Raw genomic sequence first — 15,191 nt, forward strand, 5'->3', positions numbered from 1 at the left:
TCAGCACTCCCTGAGGGAGAAGTGTTTCATCATAATACAGGCAGCGTTTTTGTGGTGGGACCCCTGGGCTGGAGAACAGGTCTAGTGGGTATTGTCCTTCTGTATGCGCTGCAGCCAAGTACTAAAATTGAGTAATTCTGACACCTTCTATGCCTGCACAGTTGATGCTAGATCCCAGTGAGCTAGTGAATCTTTATTATGATTATCTGACTTTGGTGTCAGGAGTTACATCATTTGAAATTAAGTGAGCAAACCACTAGGGGGCATGGAGAGCTGATCCGGGCGGATTGCTTGGTTAGTTCACTTAAAGGAGAACTATGGGGTCAGGTCTTTTCCCCATAGTTCTGCTTAGGGTAACGAGAGGACACAAACTAGCGTCCTCCCGTCATCCTAAGCTCAGTATACCGCGAGCTACAGCTCGCGGTATACTGAGACGCCGCAGCTGAAGCAGATCCCGACAATTATGTCTGGATCCACCCAGCTGCGTGAGTGACAGCTGGCTCTGTCTATCTAGAGGCAGAGCCAGCTGTACCTGCCCCCTCCCCGTCCGTTCCGCCAGTCAGCGCTGGAGGATCGGAGCGCGGAAGTGGGAATCCAGTCCCTCCCCTGTCACGGCAGAGAGCCGTGACAGGATCGAGAAGTGAGCGAACACCGGTATGTGTTCGCTCACTTCCCGCTCTACTGAGCCGACCTGTGACAGTCTCAGATTGTCACAGGTCTTCTATAACTATGAGGTGAATGAAAAGCAGTCACCTCATAGTTCTCCTTTAAGAGGAGCATGGAGGTTTTGAGTTCAATCCCCCATGTGAGACATATAATGATTATTACCAATAATGCATGGGTTATTGTTGGATTCTTGTTGGCCCTGAGGGATTTTGAATTTAAAGTAAGCTAAATCATTTTCCTTTAATGAGCTAGAATATTTAGCCCTCTCGAGTGGGGACACAATTGTGGCACCAGCACCTCTTAGCAATCCATCTGCCCATGGAGGTTGACAGCTCAGAACTTCCCTGAATCAGTACTGCTGAGTGTTTTGCAGTGTAAATCCCCTCCCCATATCATGTTACCAACTCAAGGATGTCCTTCGTAGGCTGCAACATTAGAAATAGAAAGCAGGATTGTGGGATGGTGTGAACTGTTTTTTGAAGATAGTTTTATGGTACTTTCAGTTTGTTTTTATAGGTAAAGGTTTCTAATGCATGTTTTGAGGGTTTCCCTATTGAACTATGTTTTTTTTTTCTTGTGTTTTGACTTTCCCTTTAATTCCTATTTTGATTAAAGCAGCACTTTATAAGTATGAAAGGATGCAATGAATTAACATTGGCAGAAATCCCTTACTTTCTTTCTTCTTAATAATACAGTTCTAAATAATGCATAACACTAAATAATGCATAATATACAATTCAATTACAGTACCTGTGGTTCCAGTTTTAGATGATTTTGTCGTATTTATATTTGTAGCATTCTTGGCCTCTTTATCTTTCTCTTCAATTTTTGATGATTTGAGATCTTGATTTGGGGTAACCTTTGGAACTTTTTCTATTGAATCTTTCTTTCTGGGGGTTACAGACTTTGCACTCTTCTCCGTGGTTTCTTTGATAGGCCCGGGTTTCGGTGAAGCAGCTGCAGCTTTTGATTTGCTGTCACCTTTCCTACCTGGAGAAGATGATTTTGTCTTGCTTCCAACTTTTTTGGTTTTTCCTTTTTCCTTCATGTCCTTTTTCATAGGTTTGCCTAAGCTCTGGTCAACAGGAAAAGTTTCCGGGTCCATCATTGAGACATCAGGGTGCCTGGGAGATGGGCTTGGATCTTGCATGGGAATAGGGGGAGGATCCATGTGTTTATAAGTTACAGTTTTATCAGTTGGGATGGTTTCAGATTCATCTTCAGAATCTATGTTTGCATCTGCCGTTATAGAAGGACATTCTTCTGTTTCAGGTGGGACATCAGAATCTGTCTGAGATGGGGCTGATTCACTTACAGATGTTGGGGGTGTTTCATCACACTGGCGGGATTTTTGTTTCCCTCCTGAAGGAGGCTGCCCTCCTCCATGTTGAGTTAAAGGCTTTTCTTGTTCTTGTTCTTGTTCCTCATTTGCAAACCATTCTAAAGGATTAGGGTTAATGAAAGAAGGTGACAGTTCTGTTTTTGGGTGCTTATATTCACAGGCAGACACAAGACAAAGGTCAACCTCTTGCCGGTGTTCCGCAAAAGGTGATTTGTCTGAGGCAGAAAATCGGTCATTTGTTTCACTTGAATAAGAATAAGCATCACATATGTTGTCTCTGCTATCAAGTTCTACTGCATAAGCAAAGGGATTTGTATTATGGAGAACTGCGGGTTCCTTTACTACTGAATTTAACGCTCTTGCCTGAAAGCTTAATGGTTCTTCAGCCTCTGCTGCTAATGATAGGGCTGCTGAACTATGTTCACTCAAATGTAGCTTCTGTGCAGGATCTGTTGAGCCTGGGGATTGTCTCAGTAAAGATTGTGTTGGAGTTAATAGAGAATCATCTGCTCCAGGGGAGAACTTATCATCCTTAAAATAATCTTGCTCAAGTATTGGTGGAGAATACAAAGGCATGTCACAATTCTCAACCACATCTTTTAAGGAATCCTCTTCTTTTAAAGGAGAAGAAGCTTGTGAGTGTGCAGAGGAAGTTGAGGGAGAACCCTCTGCATGAGCTTTTCCAGAGTGTTGTTGATGTTTGTCTACAGCATAAAACTCATTGTCCATTGAAATCTTATTGCCAAAATAAGATTCATGAGGGTCAGAGGGGCTGTACTCCACTTCAGTTGGTCCATTTTCTGATATGTGGAGCATGCTGGAGGTGACTGCAGGATGCTCTGGTGATTGTCTGCTAAAATCCATAGCAAATGATTGTTCTGGTGATTCCTGACTAAATTCCATAGTTGACTGTTCTGGTGATCGCTGCTCTTGCAGTGATGCTGAGAACTTTCCTGTTCTTGGTGAGAAATCTGGGGGAGAAATTGACATTGGACGTGGGCAATCCTCTCGAGATGGTGACATTTCAGCTTCTTGAAATGTGGTGGGAGTCTGAACAACTGAAACAGATAGGGAGTCATCCACTTCAGTGGAATGAGGTGATCCAACTTCAGCATGAAGTGAAGGTGATACGTCATCAGTGGTTGGTTCTGGGAATGAACTAGTAGCCACAGAGGCTGTAGAGACTGAGGCAACACCTTCAATGTGGGAATATGTGTCTTCTGCCACAACTTCATCTACAGGAGTGGCAGACTTATCAGATGCAGTGCCCTCAGAAATTGACATTTTTGTATCCTCCTTAAATGAGATAAATGGATTGGTATTTATATGAGTGGGAGAAATTTCCCCTGCAAGCTTTCCACCATCCAGGACATTGGATGTCTCTACACCAAATGCTTTACTAGAGAAAAGCTCGCACTTTTCACCATGTTCTTGAGAAATGGCATCAGACAGCATTTCAGATACAGGACTAATCTGAGAAGAGGAATGCTCATCAACAGTGCTACCATGTCCAGATGAAGATTTAGCAGTAGTAGTAGTTAAAAATCTGTCGTAGGTCATCTCTGATCCTATCAATGGTGGGCTTCGCAATGGAGATAAGACTTTCTCTATTGGGGATTCTGAATCTGGCACTGGCTCATCCATGGGACTTATTTTAGGACTTTCACTCTTTTCTTTGGTATCAGTAAATTCAAAGACAATAGGAACAGGTGTTTTTTCCAGTGTTTCTGTGGGTAAGTTTGAAGCTTTTTCATCAGTTGGTGACTGATAGTAAGGTGTGTGCCCAGCACTTCCAGCGGCAGATTGAGAAGGAGAAGCTACTTCAATAGTTTTATCATCTGGGGAAGGACACTGTTCGGTTATTTCTTTTTCATGGTCATATAAAGGTGGTAGGACACCAAGATCTGATGTTTTTATTTCATTAGGAGTAAGATCAAAATTAACACTTCGCTCACTTAAAGGTGTTTTAGATATTGGTGAAGGAGGAGCTGGGCTTTTACTTGGACTTAATTTTTCTTCCAGCTCATAATCATCCTGAATTTCAAGATTTGTGGAACCTTTCACTTCAATGGGCCCATAGGTATATGCATCCCTCAGTGATGACTTTGAAAATTTGTCCTCCTCTAAGGAGGATGGCGGTGAGATAGTAGAAGCTGAAGCACTGTATTCTTTGCCATCAGTAGCATCTGTTTTAGACACATCAGATAACCCATTCAACCCTTCAGGCAGTTGAGACACTCTAGTTCTGTCAAACTCATGGGAATACAAGCTGGCCTCATATTTAGTTAAATTGACATATTCCTGAGATGGAGATTCAGTTTCTTCATTGTTTGTCTCATCACTCATTACATCTCTGGGTGTTGACATGTCATCCATTGGTGTTGGTTCACTAGATATTTCAATAGTTGAATGAGTAAATCCAGATGTGGCAGTAAATTCCTCTGGCTGATCTTCTCGATTTTCTTCATCAGATGCAGTTGCTTCACTTTCAGAGCCACCAGGTAAAGTTTCATCATGAATTGAAGCCCCGGGTTCAACAGCTGGGGACTGGGGCTCAGAAGTCTTGGACGGTGTTGAAGACGGAATGTACTTATCTTCAGCATCACTAACCATTTCTGACTTGTCTTTTATAGCGGTTAGATAAAGGTCTTCGGCTTCTAGCTTTTCTGTTTCTTCATCATCCTTTGCATCATCTGTTTTGTCTTCCTCTGTTTCTTCCTCTTCAACCTTTTCAGCACTTTCATCTATGTCTTCTTCAGCTTGTTCCTCTGCTGTTTCAGAATCAATAATGTATTTATGTTTACCCTTCAAATGCTCAACTACATCAATTTCAACCTCTTCCTCAGTTTCATCAGTTTCGGCAAACTCACCAGTATGATGTTCTACCAATGAGGCTCTGTCTTCAATATCTTCCACTTGTTCTTCGACTTCTTCTGTCTCCGCTTTTTCTTCATAATCACCAGCTTCTGATGATTCCTCTAATCCAGTTCCTTCATCTTCAAACTTGTCAATGTCCCCAGATCTATGTTTCTCTATTACTTCCAGTTCTTCTGGAGTCTGCTCACATTCACCTTCCATTGTAGTTATTCCTTCATCTGGTGAATCTGCGGGTTGTTCACTGCTAGTGTTTTCATTCTTGATGATGTAAGATTCAGTCTGTACTATGACTGGTTCATCTGTGGGTGACAGAGCCTGAAGGTGGGACTTCAGTTCTTCATTTATGACGACTTCATGCTGTAACTCTTCAAAGTCTTTTGTTAAATCTTCAGGAGAGGACATGAGAGATCTTTCTGCCACCATATCATTTATTTTTCCAGCTGCTGTTGCTGAAGCAGCAACAGACACTGCCGCAGTCGCAGCTGCAGTGGCAGCAGCTGCTGCTGCAGCTGCCAAGGGCTTCTTCTCAGCTACTTTCTTAGTTACCTTTCCTTTTTCCTTTGACTTGCTTTGAGCTGTTGATTCCTTACTGATGGATTCATCTTTCTTTTGGGCCTTTGCCTTAACAGCAAGCTTTTTAGTATCTGATGGTGTTGCTGCTGCTTTCTTTGTCTCTTTAGCAGGTTTTTTAGCTTCTTTTTTGGCATCCTCTTTCTTTGCTTCTTTTTTTACTTCTTTCTGTTGCGTTTCTTTTTTCACTTCCTTTTTTATCTCATGTTTCTCTTCCTTCTTGATGTCTTTTTTGGTGTCCTTTTTAGGTTTATCTTCTTTAGCTTCTTTTTTAGGTTTATCTTCTTTAACCTCTTTTTTGGGTTTCTCTTCTTTTACTTCTTTCCTAGGTTTGTCTTCTTTACTTTCCTTTTTCTGTTTAACTGGTATTTTGTCTTCCTTTTTTACATTGTCCTTCTTTACTTTTTCTTTATCCTCTTTTACTTCTTCAGATTTTGCCTTTACTTCTTTTTTCACTGGTTTTTCTTTTGCAGCTTTGGGTTTCACATCTGCTTTCTGTTTCTCTGCCACTTCTGACTTAACTATTGATTCTACTTTGTTCACAGCATTTTTCTCTGAATAGGTTTTAGCCTCAGTTTTTTGAGCCTTTTTCACTAAAGCTTTTTCCTTGCTCTCCACTTTTTCTGGTTGATCAGGTTGGCTTTTGACTACATCAGCTGGCTCTTCTTTTGATTCTTTTTTACTTGGTTTACTGGATGCTGATTTTGATGGCATTTTTAAGCTCTCCTTGCTTTCAGCTCTTTGTTTCATCTTTGCCTGTTTCACTGCAGGGCTCGATATATGGTCACTTAGATCCTTCTGTGTTATCACAGGCTGTTTTAGAAAGTCAAGATGTTTGAGCTTTTCAAGGCCTTCAAGTATTTGGTATTGGGTTGTATTCCCTGGAAACAAAACTCTAACTATTTTCTCTGAAGGATTTGATGGATGCCATACGATGAGGGAGGAAATAGATGTTAAGTAATTAACTGGAATCTCAACTTCTTGACCATTAGGAAGCACTAGACCAGCTTTATCTTTATTGCTACCTGACCACTGCTGCATGAAATACTGTGTTTCTTTACTACCTTTAACTGGGTTCAGCACATACATCTCAAGTTTTCCTACACCCATTTTCTGGAACAAAATAATGGGTTCAATTGTGTTTCCTACATTTCTGAATAGAGGTTCTGGCCTCATGGAGAGTTTATTTAAGTACTGAAGAGTAGAGCAAGCTTCCTCTATGCTTCTTCTAACTTTAAAGTTGGGTTCTGGGTTTTTCAGATTGTCTGGTACATTGAGGAACACGACTCCAAGGTCTGGAGAGATTAGGTTTTTCATCCAGTCACTGTTGGTTGTTGACCCTTGGGACTGTTCCTCTTCCAGTTCAGCCATTTTTCTTTGAAGCATACTATTAATACCTGGCAGATTGTCATCCCCAATATGTGTAAGCAATATAGAATCCACTCTGTCTAAATGCCTAATGAGTTTCCAAAAGCAAGATTTTCTTTCAGATCCACCATTAACAAGCATATTAAATCCATTCACTGCAAACAAAGCAGAATCTCCCCTTCCTCCTGGGAATATATAACAGCATGGCTTTGAGAGCTTCAAAAAGCCTCCGGATGTCGGTGGTTCTAAGATATCAAAAGGTGATGGTATTTCTACTGACTCTGAAAGATACTCTGTGAATTCAGAGAGCCCTTCCATTTCAGGCAAAATTGATGAGGAATTAAGTTTGATGTTTATGAAGTCTTGAAGATTGTGTCGGTCCAAATTGGAATCCTTCCAGTGTCCTTCTTCAGGGCAGTAGAGTGTAAGACTTGCCTTGTTTGCGGGATGTGTATTGCTCAATAGTTCGCCAATCTGGTTTAAAAAAAAAATATATTGGAAATGTTATGTAAATTTAAAGGTAACTTTCTTCCATTAGACTTTTCAGTTCATTACTAAGAAAGTAAAATTAGAATGGCTCCTGGGGAATGCAAATAATGCAGACTGTCTATAAAAACTCTTTCAGTGCTTCTCACCAGTAAATCAAGGCATGATCGTTAAGCACAGCACCTATAAGCGTTTAGTTCAGATTTCCTTCATTCCTTTTTTTGGACATGAAATGCTTACAAAAATATGCTGCACAAGAATAAGGCAACTGAAACAAAGTGGCTGCTGTTTCTGCATTATACTATAGTTTACCACTAAAATTCTATTATAATTGTAATACTGTAACAAAAGTGGTATAATAAACAATTTGCAATCCACTTGTAACTTGCAATTTGCAATCCATCAATATGTCCCAAAATAGAAGGAAAAGTATTAGTCTTAGCAGGAATTAGATTCTCCTCTCTGGTTTTAATCATCACTAAAGTAACATACAAATGTAGTTTCATCAGGCTGATGACATGTCATACCTCTTGATCTGTGAAGATCTCAATGAAATTTTGGAAAGAGAAAGATCCGGACTGAAGAATAAGTTCGCCAGTGTTTTCAAAGCACTGTCCGGTCAACACTAAAAGTTTGTGTCTTGCAGCATCTGTAATCATCAATCGCACCTGTGGGGAAAGATGAAAGAGTGAATGCTATCATAGTGTCATGCAAAGAATGTTTGCTTTGTTACCATTATACTAACATCTACTGCACAGTTAATATGGATCACAACTATCTATAATGCTATGACTTTTATGATAGATCTAAATATTTTATTTATTACAGGTATTTATATTGTGCCGACAATATATGGTCCCTATCTCACATGCATACATAAGAGGGCCAATTTAGAAAGGAGCCAATTAACCTTCCAGCACGTCTTTGAAGTGTGGGAGGAAACTGGAGTACACGTAGGAAACCCAGACAAGCACAGGGAGTGTGCAATGCAAACTGCTTGCAGATAGTGACCTGACCAGGATTTGAACCGGGGACCCTGGTTAGCAGACGTACTAACCACAATGCCATTGTGCCACGGTGCTGTCCATATATGCATGTTTTAGTTCCTTGAAGGTATTTAATAAAACAATCAAACAAAAGTACATACAGTCCATCCAGATTTGACTTCTTTATGTGATGTGAAAAAGATTCATAGATAGATATGTTAAAGTTTCATGGCATTTTCTAAGCACAGGATATTTAAATTAGATCTATGCTAACACGTTGTCTTTAAAGCAAACCAGTGATTTGTCCATGCAAAGCAAAATGTTTTCTGAAATGCCCCCTTTGCAAGTAGCACATATCCCTCCTCTACCGCCATTTCTCTCAGCTGACAGTGATGGTGCCTGGTGACTGGCCTAGTGCTGCCACATGGGGGGCAAGGAGATAGACCTCAGCCCTATGTAAGCTCCAACTAGAGCGGTAAAGTTGATTTTTACACAGAGTTTTCACAGCTGCTGTCTAGGAATTGCTGAATAGCTGTAATATCACATTTACAGGAGAAGTCAAGATTTGCCTATACCTTTAGGTGCCTATTTCTACAGATCATTTTGGTGTTATTCAGATTTTAATGAAATTAAGTTCTGTTTGTGCTATTTTTTTTACGTGTACCCTGAATTGACTTTTACCTTGGCCAAGCATATACACTCACTGGCCACTTTATTAGGTAACCCCCCTTTGCCTTCAGAACTGCCTTAATTCTTCGTGGCATAGATTCAACAAGATGTTGGAAACATTCTTCAGAGATTCTGGTCCATATTGACATGATAGCATCACGGGCCCAAAGTGTGCCAAGAAAATACCCCCACACCATTACACCACCACCACCAGCCTGAACCATTGATACAAGGCAGGATCGAGCCATGCTTTCATGTTGTTTACCCCAAATTCTGACCCTACAGTCTGAATGTTGCAGCTGAAATCAACGTAGAAAATAGTAAGTCCCTCTCCATTCCTGACATCGCTCCCAGCCCAAGTACTTGTAGTGGTGCACGCAGTGACAATCACGGAATAGCGAAGTTTCGGGACCTCACAGGATGCCTTCGTCAGGGCGACAATGTCACATTGTCACCCTGATGAAGGCATCCTGTGCGGTCCTGAAACATCGCTATTTTGTACATGGCAACTGATGATTTGTCCGATTAAATGGACATCAAAGATATTTACTGAGTGCTGGTGATTTCTACTTTCCGCAGCTGAAATCAGACCAGGCAATGTTTTTCCAATCTTCCAGTGTTCAATATTTTTGACCCTGTGTGAATTGTAGCCTCCGTTCCGTGTTCTTAGCTGGCAGTAGTGACACCCAGTGTGGTCTTCTGCTGCTATAGCCCATCTGCTTCAAGGTTCGACGTGTTGTGCATTCAGAGATGGTATTCTGCATACCTCAGTTGCAACAATTTGTTATTTGAGTTACTGTTGCTTTTCTATCATCTCAAACCAGTCTGCCCATTCTCCTCTGACCTCTAGAGATGGTTGTGCATGAAAATCCCAGTAGATCAGCAGTTTTTGAAATACTCAGACCAGCCTGTCTGGCACCAACAACCATGTTCAGCCACGTTCAAAGTCACTTAAATCCCCTTTCTTCCCCATTCTGATGCTCGGTTTGAAGTTCAGCAAGTTGTCTTCACCACATCTAGATGCCTAAAGGCATTGAGTTGCTGCCATGTGATTGGCTGATTAGCAATTTGTGTTACCAAGCAATTGAACAGGTGTAGCTAATAAAATGGCCGGCGAGTGTATATTGAATAGTGTACAAATTACCACCACATGACCATTTCCTTTCTAGTAGTATATGCGAGGAACTTAATAGGATGCATTTCTGATCCAGGTGGACTACTTTAATAGCACAAGATCACATTTCCAAAGGGTATCTAGATAATAACTCAGGCTTCCATATAAAATCGATACAGCTGAGACCTCTAAATTGATCATAATGTTAGACATGAATTTTAGTTTAGTCATCTTTTCTGAAACCCAGCAATGAATTTTGTGCCCTTGCAGTAACCTGCTCTTCCCATATGACCTTTTAATGCTGGTATTGGTGAATTAGTTAAACAAAGATATCTGTCCAAATAAATACTTAAAAATTCAAATTATGTATTTTTAAGTACTGTATAATGCAGTGACGTGCGGTACCTCTAGTTCCGGGTGAGGCATTCCCCGGCCTCGCCCCCAGCACGTCCCGCCTGCCCCCGCTGACTGAAGCCCCTCCCCCACTGACCAAAGCCCCACCCCTTCCGGACAAAGCCCCACCGACCAAAGCCCCACCCCCAAACCATCCCCAAGCTAGTGTAAAGGAGGAAGAGAGGAGACAGGGAGAAGCCTCCCTGTCCCTCACTTGCTCCTCACTGCTGATGCCAATCTGAATGGAGAAAAAGCTCCATAATTCTAGGTGAGGCTCTGCCTCCCCTGACTGCATGTCCCTGGTATAATGCAGGTTATAATAAGAAAAAAGTGATGTCATCCTTTAAAAGAAAACCTTTGGTTTCTAGCATAATACATTAACTATACTGGCTAAGTTTAGGTTGTTACATAATATGCTAATTAAGGTTGTTACATAACATGTTCATTACTTACAATTATAAATAACATTATTTCCTGAAACATGAAAGCAACCCTGTAGTTTCACAAAACCCATAAAACTAGGCACCCCCTAGACAGTACGCATAATGAAGCACCAGAGCATTTTTTAAACATTGTTCCATTATTAACAAGGCCACCAGACGCGTTTGAAAATAAAACACAAGATTGAAGGGAATGCTCCCCGAATGACAATGCTCTCAGCCCGGATAATCCATTAACAGGCCTGAAAGCTGTCCTATAGGGGGTATGCCTAATTTTGGCATCTGATTAAAAAATTCTGCATATGTATAGAAGCTCTGGGGTGGTCAGGTGGCACTGCAAAGAAGAAGGTAGCTTTGACCGTTTGGTACCTTTTGGTGCCTCCTACACAGTGAAAAGATTATTTTATTTTATATTAATTATTTTAGTGACACTAAACTCAAGAGTTATATCTTAGAAATGCATTCAAAAACCCTAACTATTAGCAAAAATGTATCTTATTTGTACGGTATATAACTCGGCTGTAAATCCTCAAATCATCTCTGAATTGGTGCTGACACTGTCTTCCTTCTGGAGGGTGGCTACTTTTGTTCCCCATGGTCCCTGTGTGTGTAAAGTAGTCACCGCTCCGAAGTTCACTCCTGTGATGGACTACAATCTCACATTTCGTTTACTAATTTGTATTGAGATTGTAGTCCACTACAGGAGTGAACCTGGAGTGGTGACTACCTTACAACACACACAGGGACCATGGGGAACAAAAGTAAATCACCTCCAGAAGGAAGGACAGTGTCAGCACCAATTCAGAGATGATTGGAGGATCTATAGCTGAGTGATACACAAATAAGAGACATTTATTGTTTCTAACTAAGGTATTTTTAGTGTCACTTTAAGTTAGGTTATGAAGCTGCTGTAAAGAAGAACTCCATTAAACAGTATTTTTCTGGAACGAAAAATATAATGCAATGTGATTTAGGAAGAGCAACAACACATTTTTGTTTATTGGGTTCAGATGACAAAAACAATCAGGGACATATACAAAAACACTAAAAATTAACAACTGTGTGTGGCTACATCCACAGCATGTCTCATCTAAGTTAGTGTGAACTAGGGCCCTGATCCACCGCACACTCCTCTCTCTTCCTGTCCCACGGTGTGTATCCGGTGTGCACGCTCCCGGCTGCCTGCATTGACTTACAGCGGGTCTCACCTCTTCTCCCCACTGAAGATCTGTACTGCACATGCGCCCGCCCCATCATGCTGCTCACCCGCTCAAAAATCTTCAGCGGAGACACAGGTAAGTAATAATCTTTTTGGTAACTTTTTTTATTTTTTTTGCATATATCTACCGCTTGCTAGCAGTAGATATATGCAAAAAAAAAAAAAGCGTTTAATTATACTTTAATGTCACTCAGTTGCCTTGTGGGAAACCAAATCCATGAAACTTCTAGGATAGGCTTGGAAAGTCGAAAAAGATTGTGCAAAGTTTCATGGCAATTGATTGAGGTTTAGGCACAATTTACACATTAAGCTACATTGTCATTTTTGCATTAAATATTTGAGGATGTCCCCAATAAGGTCTTACTCTGATTTCCTAAATAAACACCATCAAAGAGAATGATGCAGGAAGCAATATGAGTGCGTACAGATTCTGGACTGTATATGATGAAATTATAACAACTAGAACGGAATTTTATCTTTTTATAGCAATATCCAGTTTTTCAATTAGACCGAAGTGTCTCTTTAAACAATAGACAGCATTTAAGTAAACCTAAATAACTTACTTCTGTACTGACAGCTTCATCTGAAGGATTTATTAAAACTACAGTTTCTAAGACATCGCTTCTGTGGTGAAGAATTTTTTGACCTGTCAAGAAAAAAAAAGAAAGATTAATCATACAATGCAAACTCATGTGTTCTGAAATTGGTATACATTTCAGAATCAGTACACTTCATATAGAAATGCTCAAATGCTAGTTAGAAACATGAAGAATATAAAACAGAAGATATAGAACCTGGAACAGTCCTAGTTTTAGGCCTACCAATTACTCAGTGAGACAACAAACAATGCACAAAGTGAAAAAACTTACAGCAAACAATCAGCATTCATGTTTCACTGATTATACTTCAGGAAACTTAATTCAGATTGGTTGCTACAGACTGCACAGCATCTTTACAATGCCTAAGTCTACAAATCCATGTGAAAATATAACTGAAGTTGTGCTACAAGTGTGACTGTGAAGGATGAGTACTTGCAGAAACGTCACCAGCACACCGAAATCCTTATAGGATCAAAAATCGATTTATTGCGAACTCATGCCAGTTACACAAGCACTTTCGGGGGCCACGCAGGGTCCCTTCACCAAGCATAGCTGGCTACGCCTGAGGAAGGGACCCTGCGTGGCCCTGAAAGCGCTTGTGTAACTGACACGAGTTTGCAATAAATCTATGGTTTTTCATCCTATAAGGATTTCGGTGTGCTGGTGACGTAGCCTACTCTTTCTTCTGTGAAGGAAGAGTGCCATCTTCTTTGACAGCTACTATGAAACTGAAATGAAAAGTTATATTTATGAGTCTGTCCCTTCTGGGGTTTAAATGTTTAGACCAGCAAGTAGGCCAAGTCTAGCAAACAAGTTCAGCTTTCTTAAAATATATATATGTTAAGTTTAGCATTGTTCTTTTTTTTTTTTTTTACAGGACAGTCCCCAATTTTACAGTAGTCCCACACCTCCACCATAACCCACAGAATGGTCCATCAGCCAGGATTCAGCACACAGATTTCTATGGCAGATGGCACATGTAGTGTATTGCTTACTCTCACTTCACAGGAAGGTGATCTCCTTTCTGGGAATGTCAACAACTATGGGTTTGGATGAATCAGACTGGCAATTAAAACTTTAGTTTTGGAAAGAGTAGGGTTATGTGAAAAATACACTTGGGTTTTAATTTCTGTATTTGACCCAATAGTGGAGAGTTTCCTTCATTTCCTGTCTTGGTGATGCCCATACAAGAAATAAGGGGTGTACTTTTCACAAGCAGAGGACAGCGGCAAACAGCACTAAAACATTGTCATAGGTTCTAACTCTTCTTCATCCTACTAAAAACTACAATAAAAACATGGCAGATGCTCCAACCTTTCCTGCTTTTCCAAAAGAAGATACGGTACATATTTTCAATGGAAATGGGCTTCAAAAGGTTAGCAAAATGTATAATTCAGCTATGCAAAGATGCTGGATGAACCAGTCACAGGTGCAATAAATCCTTTGTTGATTCTAGTATCAAGATCTTCACCTCATTAAAGTCAAGATTCCTACACCTCCCATCCTCCGGAGCCATTATTAGGAAGTCTAAATCAAGCCACACACAGCTTGATTTTCTCTTGTTTTACCCTGCAGATAAGCATATTTTATTGTTGCATATTCAAAGGCAGCACGTTGAACCTTAGGCTCCTTTTCCCATCTAGACTTATTTTCTCAAGAACCTGTTGTTTACAGAGCTAATTATCTGAAGCTCAGATTACACATGAAGCTGAAAAACCAACTCATCTCTCTTCCCTCCCTCTTAGATTAAAGAGGGACTTTCTGAAAGGAAACATCTTCTCTTGTGCTCTCATTAAAAACGAGTTAATGGCTCCGTGGCACCAGTGTCATGGTATTAAATCCTTGTAAAAGAAAGACTATATAGAAGAAATAATAAAAAAATATATTAAACATAAATTGTGAACATGTAGATGATGCTGAAATTCCATTGGCTGTACACCTGATAGTAGGTCCATCAATGTATGAACAACTGCACTCTGACTACGCTATGTAATCTGTCATGAAAGTTACTCTTCTATCTTAGCGCTCATAAAGAAAACTCCAGTTATCTCCAGCTATGGTCTTCACTTCTCTCTGTAGCAGCAATTCTATTTGATTTGAAAACTCTGATTTTTGCAATAAAGGGACGTTATGTGCTATCTGTTGCATATGTAATTTATTACAACAAACATGATATGAAAAAGGCCTGGCGTCTAAGAACATTCATTATGTGATAAATATATTCAGCTTCTTGATACTACACAGAGATATACAGAAATATTGATATTAAAGAGAAAATATAATGGTTTTGGGTTCATTTTTATTTATGTTTTTAAGCTTATATATTTTGAAAACTCTGCTATGAAAGGAATGCTATGCAATATTGTTAACTAATCCAGTCTTTCTCAACCAGGGTGATGTGGCACACCGGGGTGCCTTCTGACTTCCTCAGAGGTTCCTTGGTAGGTCACTGATGTGAACAG

At 40.3% G+C, this 15,191-nt stretch overlaps 1 protein-coding gene across 1 annotated transcript in view; it reads right to left on the minus strand.

Annotated features, from left to right (window-relative positions):
- Window positions 1-15,191, minus strand: part of MAP1B (microtubule associated protein 1B) — a 59,318-nt gene that overhangs the window by 2,507 nt on the left and 41,620 nt on the right. Inside the window, exons 3-6 of the mRNA XM_018558237.1 lie at window positions 12,694-12,776; window positions 7,837-7,977; window positions 5,645-7,297; window positions 1,417-5,599 (exon numbers count right to left, since the gene is read on the minus strand). Coding sequence (XP_018413739.1) covers window positions 1,417-5,599; window positions 5,645-7,297; window positions 7,837-7,977; window positions 12,694-12,776 — 6,060 coding nt within the window. The remainder of the gene's footprint in view (window positions 1-1,416; window positions 5,600-5,644; window positions 7,298-7,836; window positions 7,978-12,693; window positions 12,777-15,191) is intronic.

Source organism: Nanorana parkeri, unplaced genomic scaffold (genome assembly GCF_000935625.1).
Source record: "Nanorana parkeri isolate BGI_ZX_2015 unplaced genomic scaffold, ASM93562v1 scaffold327, whole genome shotgun sequence".
NCBI classification, from domain to species: Eukaryota; Metazoa; Chordata; class Amphibia; order Anura; family Dicroglossidae; genus Nanorana; species Nanorana parkeri.